The sequence below is a fragment of the Pagrus pagrus genome (genome assembly GCF_965226575.1).
Source record: "Pagrus pagrus genome assembly, chromosome: 13".
Taxonomy (NCBI): domain Eukaryota; kingdom Metazoa; phylum Chordata; class Actinopteri; order Spariformes; family Sparidae; genus Pagrus; species Pagrus pagrus.
In genome coordinates this window covers 5,632,996-5,654,117 of record NC_140197.1, presented here as the reverse complement: position 1 = coordinate 5,654,117, position 21,122 = coordinate 5,632,996, and the positions used below count along the sequence as shown (strand labels likewise).

Here is a 21,122-nt window from a genome sequence, read left to right as displayed (position 1 = left end):
TACTTTTTTGTTTTTGCCGACATAGACAAAACATTGACAAGATGGCAAGGCTGTCATTAAACACTAACTGTAACTGTATCATGAATATTGTTGACAAAAAACTAGACTTAAATGTAATTAAAAAATAAAAACTTCACCAAAATCTCTCTTTATTTGTTTTTTGTTTTTATTTTGTTGCTTTAAAAAAAGGGAGACAAAATATTATAGCCTCTTTTTTTTAATGCTGCAGGTCCATTCCCTGTGCTATCAGTGCCTTTTCAACCAGTATTCAATGACATACCCCTCAAAGACGAGATATTTAATGTCTAAACTGATACACTTTTGTTGTTTTTGTAAATATACACTCAGTCTAAGTTTGATGCCTGCGACACAGTTTAAAAAAGTTTTGACAGGGGAAGCAAAAAACTTTCCAATTGATAACAGGTGACAGAATTTTAAAGATTATGATGTGTAAAATATGACAGCATGGACTGTTGAGCAACCAAATTCATTCATCAAATATTTCCCTTTCAAAACTTCCAACAATTTGTTTCCTGTTGTTGTTTAAAGAAAAGGGAATGAAACTCAATGGTTAACATGACCCTGTCCCAACTTTTTTGGAACATGTCACAGGCATCAAATTCAGAATGAGTGTATATTTTCAAAAAACAATAAAGTTCATCATTTTAAACATTAATTATCTTGTCTTTATACTGTATTTAACTGAATTTAACCACCTTTTTGGAATCAGGGTTTTATAATCTCATTCTTAACACCAAATGTCAACAGTTTTCATTGACAAAGACTACATTTAAATAGTTGCAGTTTTCTCTGACTAAGGTAAGACTAAAGACCCAGACTTTTAGTCAACTACACCTTGACTAAAACAAAAAACTGACTTGATGTGATAAACTCTCACAAGGACATTTGACACAAGACTAAGACTACATAAAAAAATATCTGCCAAAATTACAACTAATTGAAGCATTGAGACCTATCTCCTGTTATGGGTAAACATATTACAGTTATTTTTGTGGTATTCTAACTCAACAACAGCACACATGCTTGCAAATTATTCATGACCCTCACATCAACACCCTAGAAACACTAGCCGTCATCTCAGTCCCACCCAGGCATGATGCTTGTCTTAACGTTTCACCTGGATGTCATCACTGATGGGCTTCACTTTGGGTTTTCTTTCCTGTCTTAGTGGTTCAGAAAATGAAGACATGTACTACATGTTGCTTCACTGAGATAAGTTCTTCTCTGGTTAAATGGCATAGTGCAATTTACAAAAATAATAAGGTACTGCTAAACAGGAGACACCAACCCTTGGTGATACACTGAACAACAGATGTGTCCAGGTAATGCCTGCATCCATAACCTGGTTGCATGGTTCATAGACTTGCTTTTGAAATCTTTTACAGTGATAATGGAGTAGTAAAAACCTCAGATGCTACATATTGAACAGTTTGCACTAAAGAGTATGTTTGAAGAATGTATTTATTCCAGTGGCAGCTCAGTCACTGGCAGCCAATTATTCTGTCAAGCCGAATCTTCTAAACTGGAGCTAGAGCTTTGGTTTGGGCTGCTCCATACCACTGAGAGGCAAGGACTCAGGGCACCACAAATCAAACAGAAACTGTATGCGACAACAGTTCCATTTAGCACAGACATAACATTTTCAGTAGCTTCAGTAACTTAAGTAGGCATGAAGACAAAGCAAAATCTTAGATCCATGTTTACATTGCACCCTTTCAACTGATAATTGTTTTGCATGTCATACAGCAGATGTTAAGTGTGATAACAATGATCCTCAGTCTCAGATGCCTGAGCTGTGTCTTTGTGTGTCCAACAGGTGGAGGATGAGCTCAGTTCCCCTGTGGTGCTATTCAAGTTTTCCCAGGAAATGAGTGCTGGTAAGGGTTACACTCCCTGGATCCTACAAACAGACTGAACCAATTTATTGAAGGGTCTTTGTCAATCAGTATCAACAATGGAACAATGATGAACTACAAGATCTCCATGGTGAACTTATTGTCATGCTAGCGTTAACAATGTAAAAAAAAAAAATTACAAAAGGAGTTGTGTAATAAAATATTATAAGGTCCACTTACAAGCTTGGTTGTCATCACATGACCTTCTGTGCTTGTCAGCTGCCCAGTCAGTACTGTGCACATGCAACTCTCGACAGAGGTTAGATGTCTCACTCCTTAGCGAATTCCATTGTGAGCTCCGGAGAAATTGTGATGTGTTTAAGTCAGAATTTTAAGGATAAAGATTTTGCATACGAGTTTTGATAGCTTCTGGATGTATTCTGATTAGGCATATAATCTGCTGCTCTCTGCTGTTACTGTTACTTTTCCGGGGGCATCTGTGAAGACGAACGTAACACATAAGGGAAAAAACTAACAGAAAGGCAAATTCATTTCTTGGCAATGTGAAAAAGTCAATTATCTTTTTTAGCAGATTTACCCGTGTTTAAGTGGAGTATTTGCCAGTGTTTTAGCCAGTGGAGGGAGGCAAGCACAGGGGGGATGTCATCATACCTCTTTGTCTCAGTAATGGGTCGAGCAGCAGTGTTTTGAACCAATTGCAGATGTTGGAGGGAGTGGTGTGGTAGTACCCAAGTACAGTACATTGCAATAATCAAGCCGAGAATACATGAAGGCATGTACAACCTTCTGGAAAATGACCTAATTTTTGAGATTATCTTGAGCTGGAAGAAACAAGATTGAGCAAAACTTTTGCCTCCTCAAAGCAGAGGTTGGCATCAAATACAGCACTGATGGAATAGATTGATCTCAGACTTCTCATTGTGAAATGTAAATACATTTTGAGACAGGATTTAATATTTTAATATTGAAGAGGTAGGAAGTGAGATTTGCAAAGAAATGGTAGATCACATCATGATTGTACACTTTCCAAAAGGCAGAATTTATATGTAAAACAGAAGAGGGCAGAGAACGGAGCCATGAGGGACACCACATCTCAACTCTGCCGTCGAGGAAGAAGAGTTACCCAGAGACAAGGAAACATTTCTGTTGTAGAGGTATAAAGTGGTATGCTAAGATCCGAGCCCATGAGTCCCTAAGGCTGGATTGAGACCGAATCAGGCATTGCAACAATTGTGTGGGAGTGTCACTTCTTGGTGCATGTATGTTTTGAATTTTAAACCCTGCTGATCAGTTTGCTGAAAGAAGAAGCTGCTATGTTGTTATGCTACTATCATGCTGGTCCTACAACTGATGTTCATTCTGATTATGTTCACAGATGTGTTTTAACTGGTGCACAGTGCTAAACTGAGTACACATAATGCACGTTACAATCCACTGTGGTTCTAGTCATTCATGCTGCCAGTCTGATTGCCAGATTACATGATTGGCCACTGCAACATGACATCGGGCTGCTGCCATTTTTTTCTTTTACACATATTGTTACTAAATATGTTGTTGTATTCTTACTGTAGTATCCATTTTCCTCTCTCCTTTATTTGTTAGCATCCAGTGGGGGTTCAGTAGACGGTTACTGTGCGGGGGAGAAAGAGGTGCTGGACTCCTTCAACAGATGGGTGAGTATTTTCCCTCCTTTAAATGCACTGTCCCTTGTGTGTTTGTGCCTATGCTAGTTAAAAATGCAATAATTAACATTAATATGTAAGTTAAATTTTTATATAAATTAAAGAGAGAATTATCACCAATTCTGCAGCTCCTCCTTTTAGCCTTTTGTCGCTCATTATTTTAGTTTCCCATCTGCAAACTCAGATCTCAACAAACTTGTTTCCAACCTCTGTACATGATGAAGTCTGTACACTACCTGCTTGGCACCAAATATTAGACAGACACATTTAGAGACCAGCTGGGGAACATAGTGGAGCAATTAGCAGCTCAAGACTGAACTGGACTTTTTCACTGGAGTTGGTGGATACCCATAAAATACAGCTAAAAGTGTGTTTCCCTAATAACAAAGTTATTTCACAAGTCAATTAACTAATACATATATTCAGCTTAAGATATATAACAACTGATTTCCAACACCCATATTTCAAAATCTGTGGGTTCAGTTCACTGAGTTGAAGCTATTTATATTAATTATAACTGTTTATATATAGTTATATTTAATTTTGTTGCAAACTCTAAAATATAAACAGGAGGAATTCTCTGCTGCAATAATTAATTGTTATACAATGTATTTGGTTGCTATGTGAAATGTCACAATAATTTCCATCTCCCTGTGGATTATGTGTTTATATACAGTATATCAAAATGATTTGTGGTTTATTGTCTGAATCAGAACACCTCAGGCTGACTGACTTGAAAATCTGTTAAATCTCTCTATGTTGCCAGATAAAAAAGTGTGCTCCTATGGCGCTCAGGTGCTTAAATATATCTTTATATTCCTGTCAGAAGTATCATGCATACTGTACATGACCTTTTTGAACCTAAAATTGATTTAGTTATACAATTTGATGCAAGTTCTCATTCTTCTCAAGCCTATGCATATACAGTTTCAAAGAAACAGTAAAGTAGCGGGATATATTGTAATTTGGCGACACTATTGTATACTACAAACCAGATTTTAAAAAGTTGGGACGCTGTGTAAAACAATAAAAAAAAACAGAGTGTGACAATTTGCTAATTCTTTTGGACATCAAGGACAATATATTTAATGTTTACCTCATCGCCTCATAATTTTTATGAATATATGCCTATTGTGAATTTGATGGCAGTTACATGTTTCAAACAAGTTGGGACAGGGGCAACAAAGGACTGAAAGTTGTGGAATGCTCCAGAAACACCTGTTTGGAATACCCCACAGGTAAACAGGTTCATTGGTTGCAGGTGATAGTATCACACATGAGTATGAAAGGTTCTTTCAAAAAGCTCAGTGGTTCACAAGCAAGAATGAGGCGAGGTTCACCACTTTGTCAAACACATGATTGTTTAATAGATGGGCTCAGGACAGAGCATATGAGCGGAGCGGACCAGGTGAAAATTTCCACTCCTTGCTCACAGACCTGTCAATTTGCGCAACTCGTCAGCTCCGCCTGGTTCTGTGCCTTCTCCGCTCAACTTCATCATAAATTTTATACCGCTCCACTCGCTCACCACTCCGCTCAAAAAAAAAAGAAAAAACTGCATCGTACAACCCTCACCTGTAATCTTCTATTCATAAATAAAACATGAGCTTGGCCGTTTTTCCCCAGGCTACGTAATTTCATTTCATTTAAAAAACACCACAACCCAACTCAAATAAGACATAAGGGTAATGTTTCGTTTTTAAGCCGACAAAAACAGTAAGACCATAAGTTATTAATATATATTATTATGGAGGTCCAAATTAAATTAAACAAACATGACTACGCATACAAAGCGTATTTTTAACTAGCATTAGCGACTAGTTCACCTTTTGATTTCGTAGTGTGTTCCTGTAGTAGACTGCCGTGTTTCAGAGAAATGTGTCTTTTTAGATTCCAAAACGACTCTTTACCGACTGCAACAACGTCGCCGCATTCTTTGTCTTGTTCCACATCTGTTACTTTTACAGGAATAGTACACTTGTATGACTTCTCAATTTCTTTTCTGAAGTACACAGTAAACTCCATAGTTTTGAAAGAAAATAGTGTGGGTGTGCACGCAGGTGCAAAAATGCATTCTGGGTGGGGCAGAGCGAAATTGGAGCGAGAGATAAGGCTCCGCTCCACCTTTTAAAAAAATCCGCTCCTTGCTCAACACAAAATCCTTCCACTCCCCGCTCCGCTCCCACTTCGCTCCGCTCATATGCTCTGGCTCAGGAACAGTTCGTCAAACTGTTGTTCAAAAACACAGTTTGTTTGTAAATGATTGCATTCTGGTTTTATTTACATTTTACACAGCATCCCAACTTTTTTGGAATCTGTTGTAGAACAATGAGTTAAATCATCAGAATTGAACCTCTTTTCACTAAATAAAACAGACAGCTTTGTTGTAAGTGTTCTCAACACTTATCTTGTCTGACCACACAGTTGAGGCATTCATTTTAAAATTTTTCCTGGGTGTAGCTCAGTGAACAGCTGGTCCAGCTTGTTCCCACCAGTGGGGTAGACGTGGTGGAGCTTGAAGACGAGGGTACATGTGTTCGCTTCAGTCCCCTCCTGACTGCTGCAGGTAACATGAACACAGACACACAAAAACATAATTCTGCTTGTTAGTTTTTAATATACGGTGCATGCGGAAATTATTCACAGCGCTTCACTTTTTCCACATTTTGTTATGTTGCAGCCTTATTCCAAAATTAATAAATTAAATTAAATTCATTATTTTCCTAAAAATCCTACACACAATACCCCATAATGACAAAGTGAAATAAGTTTTTGCAACTTTATTAAAAATAAAGAACGAAAATATAAAATGTAAATTAGTATTCACAGCCTTTGCTCAATACTTTGTTGAAGCACCTTTGGCACCAATTACAGCCTTAAGTCATATGGAGTATGATGCTACAAGCTTGGCACACCTATCTTTGGGCAGTCTTCTTTGCAGGACCTCTCAAGCTCCATCAGGTTGGATGGGGAGCGTCGGTGCACAGCCATTTTCAGATCTCTCCACAGAGATGTTCAATCGGGTTTAAGTCTGGGCTCTGGCTGGGCCACTCAAGGACATTCACAGAGTTGTCCCGTAGCCCCTCCTTTGTTATCTTGCCTGTGTGCTAAGGGTCGTTGTCCTGTTGGAAGATGAACCTTCGCCCCAGTCTGAGGTCCAGAGTGCTCTGGAGCAGGTTTTCATCAATCTCTGTACATTGCTGCATTCATCTTTCCCTCGATCCTGACTAGTCTCCCAGTTCCTGCCGCTGAAAAACATCCCCACAGCATGATGCTGCCACCACCATGCTTCACTGTAGGGATGTTATTGGCCAGGTGGTGAGCGGTGCCTAATTTCCTCTAGACATGACACTTGGCATTCAGGCCAAAGAGTTCAATCTTTGTTTCATCAGACCAGAGAATTTTGTTTCTCATGGTCTGATGAACCATTTGTTGACCAGAGAATTTTGTTTCTCATGGTCTGAGAGTCCTTCAGGTGCCTTTTGGCAAACTCCAGGCGGGCTGTCATGTGCCTTACTGAGGAGTGGCTTCCGTCTGGCCACTCTACCATACAGGCCTGATTGGTGGAGTGCTGCAGAGATGGTTGTCCTTCTGGAAGGTTCTTCTTTTTCCACAGAGAAACGCTGGAGCGACTATCAGGTTCTTGGTCACCTTCCTGACTAAGGCCCCTCTCCCCCGATGGCTCGGTTTGGCCGGGTGGCCAGCTCTAGGAAGAGTCCTGGTGGTTCCAACCTTCTTCCATTTACGGATGATGGAGGCCACTGTGCTCATTGGGACCTTCAATGCTGCAGAAATGTTTCTGTACCCTTCCCCAGATCTGTGCCTCGATACAATCCTGTCTCGGAGGTCTACAGACAATTCCTTGGACTTCATGACTTGGTTTGTGCTCTGACATGCACTGTCAACTGTTGGACCATATATAGACAGGTGTGTGCCTTTTCAAATCATGTCCAATCAACAGATGGCCTCTAATCAAGTTGTAGAAACATCTCAATGATGATCAGTGGAAACAGGATGCACCTGAACTAAATTTTGAGTGTCATGGCAAAGGCTGTGAATACTTATGTACATGTGATTTTTTCGTTTTTTATTTTTGATAAATTTGCATAGATTTCAAACAAACTTCTTTAACGTTGTCATTATGGGGTATTGTTTGTAGAATTTTGAGGAAAATAATTAATTTAATCCATTTTGGAATAAGGCTGTAACATAAAATGTTGAAAAAGTGAAGCGCTGTGAATAATTTCCAGATGCACTATACGTAAAATACTGGCAGCAAGGTCCAAAACATCTCAAGGAAACAGTAACGACCATGACCTTCTCCCTCCTGTCCAGTTCTGGGGACTCAGAAGGGTGATGTTGAGGCTCTGGTGGAGAAGCTTTCAGAGCTGGTGCCTGTGATGAGCTCCACAATGTGCCTCAGACAGGACTTCAGAGAGGAAACCCATCAACACTCACCCTCGCTCATATACATAGAGGAGCTCAGTTGGCCTGGCCTGGGTGCTGTCCGGTAGGTATGAATAGGCTCAAAAGGAACTGTGTCTTTAGAAGGGGGCTGTATTGACTGCTTTGACCCCATTGTTACATGTGTTTCAATATTCTCAATACAATAGCCACAAAAGATTGCTTGACCCAGAAAATGACAAAGCATTTACTGACATCACAGCCGGGTATATGTGCAATTTCAAAATAAGAAGATTTTTTTGTCCACAATAATTGTAAATGACATTTTCTGGACATTTCTTTTAATATATGAGTAAGTTAAGTTGAACAAGTTGCCTTGCACATGGAAACTGGTAAGAGCCACAGAAAGAGTGATATGTTTCTGTTACATTTAAAAAAAAAAGCCAAACGTTGAAACATTTCTGTTAGTGTCACATGGGAGAGGGAGAGTGCCAACAGAAGAGGATCCAAACTCAGTCAACAATCAAAGCAGACAGATACAGAGAAAGGGACCTAGAGCAAGGCCAGGCAAAACAAACAACCACGCAGTCCTCATGACAGTTACACTTTCAACAAGTGCAAGTCTGAAATGAATGCTATCAGATTGAAGTTTGTTATTCTATACATGGCTCTGTCAGACGATATAAAGCAGGCAAAGTGTATCTGCGGAGTCAATGTGAGAAGTGTTTTGCCTCCCTTGATCTCACATTAGTCATTAATTAAGGCTTTAGCAGCATAATTAGTTTGTCAAAACCTGTCACTAATACAGCCTGTGAGAGAACTGAGAACACTCTTCAATTCTTCCACACTGCACACAGCTCCCTCCACACACCAGAAACAACATCGAGAATTATGGATCATTAAGTAGCTGCCCTGCCATGTTTAATTAACACCGTGAGAAGCATTTATGCATCCAGTTAAAACATCCCTCTGGATGACAAAAAGCCATCACTCTGCTAGGCATATGAAACCAGAGGTGCTTTCCTTTAAAAAATGTGAGGAAGTGCCGTGAAAGGATTTGCTTGGTGCTCAGTAGGATTGGAACGTGTGACAGTGACGGATGTTTTGATGTTCAGGTATGAGCCTCAGGCTGAACGAATGGATGAGAGCAGGAGAAAGCAGGAGTTTGAGAAAATCAACACTGAGCTGCTGAAGAAACTCCAGGATCTTGACACTGACATCATCTTCTCCACTGGTTAGTCGCTCTTCACATCTGAGAGGACTGTGACAAATGCAACGCACAGTATTTATCTTACTACACTGTTCTGTTGTTTGCATCTCGTCCTCTCTCCACAGGCCCTGAGTTTGGGACAGAAGAAGACTGTATCTTTGTTGGCATGGTGACCGAGGACGTTGATGTTTCAGAGCTGGTGGATACAATAGCTGCCCTCGGGAGGGACATCGAGGAGAGCGGAAGGGTAATTGCTATATTCATTTTATAGGACACTGGAAGATAGCCATAGAAAGGGTTTTCAAAGATGAAAAGAATAGTTTACATTCAGTGAGTAGCTTCTCATCCAGCTCTAACAGAGTGGTTGCTATATTACATTGTGGGTCAGTGTGTAATTATAGCCCATCGTTAAATAATGAAAAATATGAAAAAAGAACATTGATTAAAAATATTTTGATTAACCAAAACTTTGCATTTTGTTTATTTGCGCTCATGCATAATTAGATATCAGTGTAGAATATTTGGATCACAAGATACATTTAATGTTCGTACATCCTACACTAGACTTAAGCATTTTTTAACACCTTCCAAAGAAGCACAGCAAGGTAAAGTTGTTAACCCTAACCCTCCTTGCAATATTTAAACCTAAACCACTGACCAATTAGCGCAGAATATGTCCATATCTTGTTGATAAGACCAAGTTTATTGAAGAATAGACTAACGGTGATGGTAATAAACACAATGCACTTCCTATAACTTATAATTTTAACTACAATTTCAAACTAATCACACTAACCAGATAACATCCACGGGACACAAACATCCAGACTCCATAGCTGTGTCTTTTTCTGATAAAGGACTCATCTAATGAATACATGTGGCCTTATACGTGTTTATATATTACACTTCTAATTCATAGTGATTCTGTTTTGTGTAGCTTTTGGAGAACATGACGGAGGTGGTGAGAAAAGGCATCCTGGAGGCTGAGCTTCAGCTGCAAAAGGCCAACGAGGAGAAACTCATGGAAGAGGTGTGTGTTTGTGCGTGTGTGTGTGTGTGCGTGCATGCGTGCGTGTGTGAGTGAGTGTGTTTGCACATGTCTGATCTTCACTCCTTAAATGAGTTTAGGATCAGTATGTAAATTAGAATTCAGGATGAAAGTTATTTTTGGGTTAGGATTTCTAATTAGTTAATGAATTATGTTGTGGATAGAGAACCGGTGTAATGAATGTATGACTAACTTGTTTGTTTGCTGTCTTGCTTTGCTTCATTGATTGTGAGTGTGGCTTTGGGTTTGTGTGAAGGTCTCCATGTGAATATACGAATCCACCCATGCAAATGTTTGACTTCCTTTGTATCTGTTTGTTATAGGGAGTAATCAGACAGCTTCCTCTGGTTGGCTCTGTGTTTAACTGGTTCTCTCCAGTTCAAAGTTCCATAAAGGGCAGGACCTTCAACCTGGCTGCAGGTATTGTGTGTAGGGCTGTTGTAGTGAAGGAGTTTCCCCTGCTGTGGCTCAACAGCCTGGTGTGCAGTATTAGCACCTTTTTGTTTTTGCAAATGACTTTGTAAGGGGCACAGCAGGACAATTTTTCATCTCTATCTCTCCTCCCGAATCCTGTGTCTGCAGACGAGCCATGGTATGCAAACACCACAGCTGTGTCAAAAAGGGATAATTAGCGAACTAGTGGGTGTTTTCCACTAAAGGACTGCTGTGTTTCCAGTTCAGATTTCCAGAATGAGTTAGGTATAGGCTCACAAGGGTTATAATCCTGGGCAAAATTCTGATCTGATCGTGGGAACCCAACCCGTCCAAGTCCAAGAGGGTAGTAACAGAACCTTACCCAAACTCGACAGCCGCTCTTTTGTTTTAACTTAAGCCTTGAGTTAAGATGACTTAAGCCTCATGCAGTTAACATCAGCTTGAGCACTGTGTGTCACGCAGTTGTTTACCTTCATTTTACATCTTCCATCCTCAGCTAGCTAAAACTGTTTGACACCTGGAAAGTAACAAATAACCTTTGTGTTGTGCTCGAAGCATTGCCATGTAGATAACAAGCCCCAACACAGGTCCATATTAGACTGATTAGCTCGCATTAGAAGTACATATCAAAGTTTGTTAATGGTTGTCAGTATTTTTGTTATAAAATACATACTTATTGGTGTGTGTCTATAGGTTCCTTGGACTCCACAGAGGTGACATACTCCACCAAGGCCCAGACAGGCAGGCCGTCCCTGCAAGACACTTCTACCTCCTCATCAAAGAGACTGCCAGGTAGGATTGTCACTATCACGGACTACTGCCAATTCTCAAATAAAAGTTGGTATTCAGATAATAGGAAACTATGGATTTACCTGTTAAATTCAGTATAATGTAAATTTCCAGAATAATCAAAAAAATAATAAAGCAATCACATATATTGGGATCATCCTTTGAGTAGGTTCAGTTGAACCCGTCGAGATATAGGGGAGGGTAGATGCACATAAATGCGGTTTCCCATCGTTTTCAAATGCAGCATAGAGATTACTCACTTCTTAATGAGTTTACCATTATTTTTCATTGGAAAGTTAAGCTAGTGTTTATAGTTTGCCCCTTAGGGATGGGTATCATATCGGATTTTATCGATACTGTCACTGCTTACTGATGGGCAGTATTCTTATTGATACTATCATGTCCACACAGTAGCGATACAAACTACACATCAACTCATTTAATAAACAGTTAACAGTAATAAACCTTCCCAAGCTTGCTAAGTTTCAATAAGAAAGCAAGCTAACTGTCACAAGTTCACACTGTTATTCAAAAGACGTATTTGTACATAGACACCTATCTACTAACTGTCTGCAAGCCAGTCCTCTTCTGTGGAGCAGTTTGTACTTTTGCAACACAGCTAATAAGCTATGATGGCCTCCTCCATTTTTGACTCTGGCTCTCCATTCCCTCTAAATTATTTTTTTCCACATCGCCTCAAGTCTGTACAGTGAAGGCAGTTTGCTATACAAATTTGCGTGTCACAGTTCTCCAAAGTTGAACTAGTGTAAAAAATGAGCACAGATTTATTTTACCCCTGTCAGTGAATGTATTCATTGTGGCGATTCAATTGGAATTCACCGATTTTGCACCTTATACACCTTAAAATTCTCAAAATGTAGCATTTGATTCAGCAGTTCCTGGAAGAAAGGGAAAAAACTTCAGTCTTTTTCAAAGCAGGCAGGGCAATCCTATTTTTTTTCTTGTCCATTTCTATCTTCGAGAATGTTTTTTTGTTTTTTGGTACCCTCTTCATGTTACCTTGTGTGTGTAATGTCTCTGCAGTCTCTGACCTCTTTTTCTTTTTGTTCACAATGACACTGGGTATTTCTGGGAGATGACATCACTTCTGTCTTTACATTTTTCTTAAAGGTCAGAGGTTGTTCCAGCGCTCAGGGGCAGGCTCCGACTCCTTTAGTGAAACCAGTTCTATCGGACAAGCTGAGGAGATAACCAGGGAGGGGAGTACCACTCCAAGCAGTAGCATCCAGCCACCCATCTCTCCACCTGCACCTCTGGAGGACTTGCACTCTGCTAGTAACGTCTTCCCAGAGAAAATCTCAGAGTCTTCTGAGCAGATGCACACACAGGAGGAGGCTGAAGTGGCCTCAGAGGAGAGGCAGCCTGAAGGCCAAGAGGTGGAGCAGAGCGAGAGATAGAAGGACACTTTGTGCAGGTGTCCTCCAGCCGTCCTCTAGCCATCCTCTAAATGGTACCAGCCTAACTAACAGATGTTATTACGTTGTAAATCTAACTCTTCCAGTTTTGAAGGGAAAACCGATGGAGCTACTGTATGTGGGCTCTTTGTCTGTGTCCCTTTGTTTCAGGACAGCAAGGATGTCAAAGTTAATTTTAAAAAAATCCACCCTTGGATACTATTCTACTGTGATGCTAGGTTCAGTGTCTTCTTCTTATTTAGTGATAACATGTTCTAATATGATACTTATCCCAATGTTGCTGCAGCATTCTGAGAAATGTGTTTACCCTAGCCCAGTTGCCAGGATAAACTGTTGGAAGTTAACATTTCTACCACAGATTTGTTCATGTTTGTACTTGTCATACATACAAATACATGTCATATAACGTTGACATTACATGCTTATGACCTGACTTTCACGTCGGGAGGTGGAGGGGATGGTGGTGGAGATACAGCTAGGCGACCACAGTTCGAGACTGTGTGTCAACATTTACAAGTGTGAAACCACTAGATACTTTTAAGGAGACCTGTTTGTGGTGACAAAAACTGATATTTTTTTATAGAAGTCTGGGCCTCTCCTGGTGTGTTTTTGGTGACCAAACTAAGTATTTTATGCCAAAGCATGATCTTTTCCTTACCCTACCCAAGTGGTTTTTGTGCCTAAACCTAACCAGGGTGAAAGCACATTGTTGTCACAAAGTAAGTTAGAAAATTGATCCTAGGAAATGTATAGTTCCAGCATATCTATGATTTGCAGAAACATACATTTCCAACATTTATTCTGGCGACTGGGTTGATTTTTCCACAGTTCACAGATTTCAGAATGCCTTTTAACCACTCCAAAAAAAGGACACTAAAGAGTTGCATCTTTTCAAAGATGTATTGGCATACATACAATTTTGTATGTATGTATGTATGAATGTATGTATGAATGTATGTATGAATGTATGAATGTATGTATGTATGTATGTATGTATGTATGTATGTATGTATGTATGTATGAACTTTGCAATCAAGAGGGATGCGCTCTATGGTCTGTTAAGGCCACTGTAAGGAGTGAAAGGGGTATTCTAGCCTCTTCTATGCTGAATGTCCTCCTGTATGATTGTGTGATCTCTGATTGGCCAAGTAGTAACAGGGATAACAAGGAGAATACACTAAACAATAGAATGTGTTTAAGGGGGCATTTTTCTTGAAAGGTAGGATGGAAAAGAGTTGACGTCCAACCCAGCCGAGTGTTGCTTTTTACAATTGATGACTTTCAGCTGTCCTTTTGGATTAGAGAGCAGAGGAGCAGCCATATTTCACACAGAATTTCTTTAGCTTTAAGGAGAAATATGATTGGTTGGAAAGCCAGAATTTCCTTTTAATACTCCATTCACTTTCGCACTCAACTGGAAATAAAGCAGCTCAATATTAAAGCAATGAGTGTCGCTGCAATTAAAAGCCTAGATTTCTCACTGTAAATAGTCACAGATGCTGTAACCCACCCAATTACTAACTATAATTATTTATAATGAAATGAATCTGTATAGAAGGAGTAGAGTATCATAATCTATTTAATAAAAAAAAACCTACTGATAATAGTTACCTGCTTACGAGCTTCAAACACTCCCTCCATGATTGCACTGCCCTACAATCACTGCTAGAGAAAGAGGAAGTCTTCATAAAGAATTAAGTCTGAAGATTTTGAGAAAAAAGTCATAGTGCTATGAATCTATAGTAGCGTTTTCATTCAAAACAAGTCACAAGAATAAAGCTATTGTTATTGCAAAAAAGTCATATTTTTTCATGAAGAACTCAAATTGTAATTCTATGAGGAACTAGAATGGCAGAGTGCATACCTCCACCACAGCCAAACAGTCCATTTTATTTCAATCCTAGCCAAACCTAATCCAATATCAACTTGACAGTCCTGTAACACTCTAAATTTTAAACCACCCATAACTGCTACCATAATTAAAGCTTACCAGATCTAGGATCAAAATCAAATTGTTCTCACTCACAGATACCAGCCACCTAAATACATCTGACTTTTTCCATGCTCTGTTCCCTGAGAAAATAACGAAAATGTTAAAGAACTATCTCACAATGTTAAAGAAAGTGAGAATAAATCCCTGGATCCGTCTCTTTATCTGGATCTGCACCAAAAGTTAATGCAGTCTATTCTGGGCTGAGACCCGTCCTCCATCCAAGATTTGTGGAAATGTGTTTTGGTAAACCAAGCAACCAACAAACGGACACAGGTAAAAATGTATGTGTCATATTCTCTGAGATACAATTGTAGTTTTTATAAGAGAAATAATGCCTATAACTAGATACTTATGTTGTTGTACAAGAGGAAGTGATGTTATGAAATGGTCATTGGTCATACAAGAATAATTTATGATATTATAAGAATTAAGCAATATTTTGAAAACAAGATAATCTAATATTTTAAGAATAGCAATGTTGTATTGTTAGATTGGGCAGAGTAGATCACATGTACATATTCTACCACTGCATAACTACACATGGAGTATACAGTTAAAATCTTCCCTGTCAAAAGACTGTTGTTATTTTGCTACCAGAATACAGCTATGGCATGTGCATCCTAACGTCACTTCCTCTGACCCTCTGCTCGACTGAATTCCTGTCAGACAGTGTTCAGCTCAGTGCATATGTAGTCTCACAGACATGTCATTAGTTTCATTTCAGTGTAAAGGTACTTAATGGTGAAACCTTAAAACCCCTACATTCCTTATTTTGACACATAACCTGACAAACTGTTCTCGTAAAAAAAAAAGAAATACGATTTTATTTTAATGCAATGACTTTAAATTAGGACTATTTTTTCAAAAGATCAAGACTTCATTCTTAATTCAAATTCTTCTAGAACCGTTACCCTAGTTCTCCACTGTACAATGTAAACTCCTGCCACAGCTTTGTGAATCAGATTCCCTTTATAACTGTGTATGTAGCTGGGGCCAGAGTAATGGTGAGTTTTAATTTCTTTGTAAATGTATTTTTATTTTGATCGATAATGAAACCTGAGCAAAAAGTGGCCTGCTGTCACAGGATTGTTGCTTCACAGGTTTTAATTATATGAGGAATATTTATTTTCTTTTTACTCAAACATCCTGCCAGTCCTGGTCAAGGTACTTCCTGTCCTTGATCACCCTTTAAACATTAACAGTACCATATCATGTGGCCAAATGGAAGTTGGGATTTTTTTTCTCCTTATTTGTTCATTTGTTTGTCTTTTGGGGGGATATGAGTTGATTCTACAAGGCTTGAAAATTCATCCACTCACCACTTATGTGCTTATGTTTCTGCTCTTATTACTTTGATGTCTTATCAATAATCAATGGTAGTGATGGTGATTATCAATAATCACCATCAGCAAAGACTGATAATTATGAGCATGTTATGTGCACTTCATTAACATTTATTTGGAGGATTCCTATGTGTAGAAGTTCACAAAGTTCTAACAGTGTATCTACCACATAATGTCACAGACATTTTTAGGGTAGATCCTAAAGATCCCTATACACTGTGCAGTTTTGGTCATTCCAGATGAAAGTCAGTTGATCGTTAGAGTATTGTGACAAAATCTGTGGTCATCAATCCAAACTATGAGACATGTCCACAGACAACTTATTGAGAACTTTGTAGACCAAAGACTGCCTGCTTCCAGATTCTGACAGAGGAATCAGTGTGACTGTTGCCACCACCCACATCTACAGATCCCACCAAGCAGACTACAACGTACAAATGACCCCAATGTTAGCCCCAGGATAAGGGAGCTGTTAGCCCACGGAATAAGGGAGCTGTTAGACCCAGGAATAAGGGAGCTGTTAGCCCCAGGATAAGAAAGCTCTCAAAAGCAAAGGCTTTTCACACTGCATATTCTGAGGCTAAAGGATAGCCCTAGGCTAAGAGCTGACCCTGGGATAGCTTAGCTCCTTTTCACACAGACATTGTTAACTTAAGCCCAGGACTATACTATTCACACTGCATGTCTATTAGCCCTTAATGTGACTAATGTTAACATTCTATAATGCTCTCTGTTTACTTTAGCCCCGTTTCATACTCACACCTTTTAGCCCTTTTTATGTTAAGTCGATTCTCAGGGGATAACCCCACAGATTTAGGGCTAGCCCTGCTCTGGAGCCATTAAGCTAAAGTCAGGGTAAGCCCACTTTGGAATGTGCCAGGATTATCCCAGTGTGAACACTTTCTTATTCTGGGGCTAACAACTCTATTAGAAGGTCCTAAGACACAATCCTGGTACATTCCAAAGTGGACTTACCCCGACTTTAGCCGAGGGCTTGCTGGCCCTGCTCTGGAGCAGTAGAGTCTCCGTCTAGTTCAGTATGTATCGTATGGCGTATGGGCTCAGGTTAACCTTGGGTTAACAATCTGTGTGTGAATAGGGGCTAAATTACCCCAGGGTCAACTGTTAGCCCAGGGCTAGTTGGAAGTGTTGGAACTCTATTTTGGTAAGAAAAATGAGCAAGGCAGGAAATGGAAGTGTGTCATTATGGAAGTGAAGGATTGTCATTGTTCTATATGCCTTTTGAAATTGAAGGGGAGTGAATGAGCCTCGATAGGTTTGGCAGAATGGTTTTAGACTTTGCTCCACTCGAGGTGCCTGAATGTAAAAACTAAAACAAAGAAAGCCCAGAACACAAATTTGGCTGGAGTTTTCTTACAGTAGTCTGAACGAGGTACTGATGAAACATTTAACGTAATGAGTTGTGAAATGTGGATTAAATACAGTGGTTTGATGGGGAATTAACACAGGAAGAATGAAGATTATAATCTATTTGAGCTTTATTGCACTTGTTTTGTAGATCATTTCTTTACTACTGCTCTTTATTTAAGTTCTTATATGGTGTAAATGAAGCAGAATCTTTTTAATGATTATTTCTGTTATCTAATTTCTGTGATTATAATGTAAAGCTAAATCAATAACTTTCTAACCTTTTGATGAAGAACTTTGATTTGATAAAATGAATTGTCCTGGACCATCCTGCCTCTGTCACTGTCTGAATGATTGATTGTATTTAATAAGCAGAATCTTTTCTCTTGAATGTTTTCTTCCATTAGTTTACAGCACAGAAACACTGACATTTTGTGTAAATCCTGTCACTCAACAGATTAAATTCTGACTTACTTAATGTCAGGCTGTGACTTTCTGTGGTTCAGTTATAATTCTAAGAGTATCTCCATCTGATTTTAATCTTAATCTGTATTGTTGTTAGTCATTCAATTCTTCTGGCATGTTTGGGGGTCAGCTATTCGATATACATTCTTAAAGACATTTATAATTGTACATGAGCCCTAGATGTCTGACAGAGCAATAAATTAAAGACAACGAGAAAAAAACAAAACAATGCCAGGCATTAATAACTAAAAGTAATTTACAAACTAAATGAAAATCCCAATAGTGAAAGTGCTGTGTGTATTAATGCATTTGAGGACCTTAAACAGAATTTTCCAAGTGAAAGTAAAAGGGTCATATGACAGTTCATCTAGCTAGAAACAGACCCAAATGTGTAAAAAAAAAAAAAAAAATGTAATTGTTCGTAAAACTAAAAGACAGTTTGAGACAACAGTTGTGGAATGAAACTAACACTGTACCGAAACTGAATCCATGTATGTCAGCAACCTGCATTAACAATTTTTACAACTGAATAAGACTACAAAATGAGATAAAACAGCTGTCATACTAAAAATTTAATTACTGAAAGTTAGTCTTGATAACCAGAGGTCTGGACTTGAGTCACATTACTTGGACTCGAGGCTAAATTGAGTCTTGAATCTCATAAGTTTGGACTCAACAGATTTGTGAAGCGTCTTTGACTCATAACTTCACCTGGACCTGATCCTCTTGACTTGGAATGACTTGAAACAAACTGTTAGTTTTCCTGACAACAGCAGCCAGTCAGGTTGGACAAGCAGGAGGGAAAGGTGTGTTTGTCAGTGCAGTGTGCAAAGAATATTCAAGACACACACACATACACACACCAAGACGCAAGTGATCAGCTTTCTTTAAATTATTTTGACGTTTATTCAAAAGTAAATTAGTACATTTAGTTCAGTTGGTATTCAGTTTGTTGAAGGGTGCATAATAACTTGTTTGGGGACTCAAAGCACAAGGTTGAAGACTTGCAAAACTATGATTTGTCCCACCTTTGCAAAATTCATTATCTACTGGCTTTAATGATTAAATATTCACATGCACTATTGTTACACATTGTTGGACACAGTAATTGCAACACAGGTAGATTTTATTGCATTGTAACTCAGCTCATAAGATGTAGTTAAGTGGTGTGTGTGTGTGTGTGTGTGTGTGTGTGTGTGTGTGTGTGTCTGTGTGTGTGTTTGTGTGTGTGTGTGTGTGTGTGTGTGTGTGATTACACTGTAAGGTGTTCTTGTTATCGTCCACATCCTTTATGCACAGGGAGGAACTCCTGGATTGCATTATATAGTAAAAGTGTTGCTTGTATCTCAAATAGACTAAACATGATCATATAACAACTAATAATAATTAAAAGTGGCACTTTATATATACCTAATCTAAAAGCAGAGTTGTCTTGCTGTGTCCTCTTGAATTTGAAGTTTAAACCTCCAGGCGATGCTTTTTCTGAATAGGCTATTTCCTCTGGTTGAACTGGTTATTTAATGTTTGGAATGCTTTAATTGCCTGAGGGCATATTCAGAACCACTAAATATTCTGAGATGCTTCATGTTGTGTTTTTAAAGAAGTGTTCCCATTCATTTCATCAGACACCACTATTCCACAGGAGCTTTAAAGGAAATGGTGCATATCATATATGTGTTCGACCTTTATACTGTTGATTAATTTAGTTTTTATCCAGTTTAATTTGTATGACTTATTGCAAAGCTGTGATACACCTCTTGTGCCCAACAGTGGTTGAGATGCATTAATTGATAAAAGGAAAATGAAAGTGAATGACTTTAGATAATTAACAGTGATTGAGATTGGTGTGTTTCGAGACCAAACATATTTAACCATAAATAAATATACATGTTTTATTAAATCATGAAACCAGTTAGATGCTGTTGTACTGTCATAATTTCCCCTATTACTTTGAGTAACCAGGCCAGTGTTTAATCATGTTATAATTATTGTTACAATTAGTTAAAACAAACTTTCTCAACAAATGGCTATGGGAAATTTGAGAGATTTGAAATCCCTAGAATATTTTGGAGATTCAGTGTGAAACATGGGGACCTGGTCCGGGTATGAAAGGCTATAATCCGTTTTTCTGTCAAAACCAAAAAACGAATAAACGGAAACAGCGTCCCTTTTTCCTTTTATCGTTTTGAATCAAAAACGGTAAAACGTTTTTTGCTGTCAGCATCAAAAAACGAGAAAACCAAAAAACCAAAACCAAATAACGGCCGAAATTTGGTTTTTGCAAATTAATTTTTTTCGTTTCTCGTTTCTTTTTTTAATGAATATGACGGCGGACAGACCGGAAGCGGAAGTGAAGTGTAAAACCGTCTATATAATAGTTTAGCGTGCTGGCGCTAACTTCTTAGCATATTATAGACTACCGTCCTCTTCCTACACCATATGGTTCACATTTATTTTACTTCTGTGAAACTATAACAGCTGGTTGTTTGGAAGAACGTGTTAGGCCTATAATTATAATTTTAGCCTAGTGTGTGAATGCACTTTGTGGAAAAACTTTACTATTAGCTAGGCTTTACGTTCCCTGCCTAAATTAAGAACATCTATCAAGTCACCCACAGTCAAGACTAGGTGTTCTGACAGTGCAGGTCTGCAGCCAGACTGTCTTGAATGATTTTGAAAATGAGAACTTATGACTTAAGTGCAGTTGTTTAGCCAAAGGGTGGCGCAGTTTTTACATGAACAGTAGACCTCAGGGCTACCACGGCGGATGATGGCCATCACAGCCAGGCTCTGTGTTCATGATGCGGCTCAACAAAAACTAAATCCCCGGACAGACCCAACTGGTGTCACGGCGGTGATGAGCTGCGCCTGTGATCACTTCATTTCAGTCGGGAGGAGCAGGTTGATTTAATGGAGAGCTGTGAGGAATAGCCTACAAAAAAGTGATCACAGCCAAATATGACAATGAGGCAAGCTTTTAATTTCTGACAGCTGAGCATTGCACATTAACCTTCGCCCATTTAAACAAAATAAACGATAGCAACAGCTGTCTGTTTTCTTCCTTTTGTCTTT

General features: G+C 38.9%; 1 protein-coding gene across 1 annotated transcript in view; it reads left to right on the top strand.

The window, feature by feature from the left end:
* The window catches only part of pdxdc1 (pyridoxal-dependent decarboxylase domain containing 1), a 52,518-nt gene extending 34,450 nt beyond the window's left edge, over positions 1-18,068 (top strand). Inside the window, exons 14-23 of the mRNA XM_084370365.1 lie at positions 1,838-1,898; positions 3,480-3,550; positions 6,020-6,125; positions 7,895-8,069; positions 9,079-9,197; positions 9,299-9,420; positions 10,111-10,203; positions 10,545-10,641; positions 11,350-11,448; positions 12,577-18,068. Coding sequence (XP_084226491.1) covers positions 1,838-1,898; positions 3,480-3,550; positions 6,020-6,125; positions 7,895-8,069; positions 9,079-9,197; positions 9,299-9,420; positions 10,111-10,203; positions 10,545-10,641; positions 11,350-11,448; positions 12,577-12,863 — 1,230 coding nt within the window. The 3' untranslated portion in view covers positions 12,864-18,068. The remainder of the gene's footprint in view (positions 1-1,837; positions 1,899-3,479; positions 3,551-6,019; positions 6,126-7,894; positions 8,070-9,078; positions 9,198-9,298; positions 9,421-10,110; positions 10,204-10,544; positions 10,642-11,349; positions 11,449-12,576) is intronic.
* Positions 18,069-21,122: the final 3,054 nt, after the last annotated feature.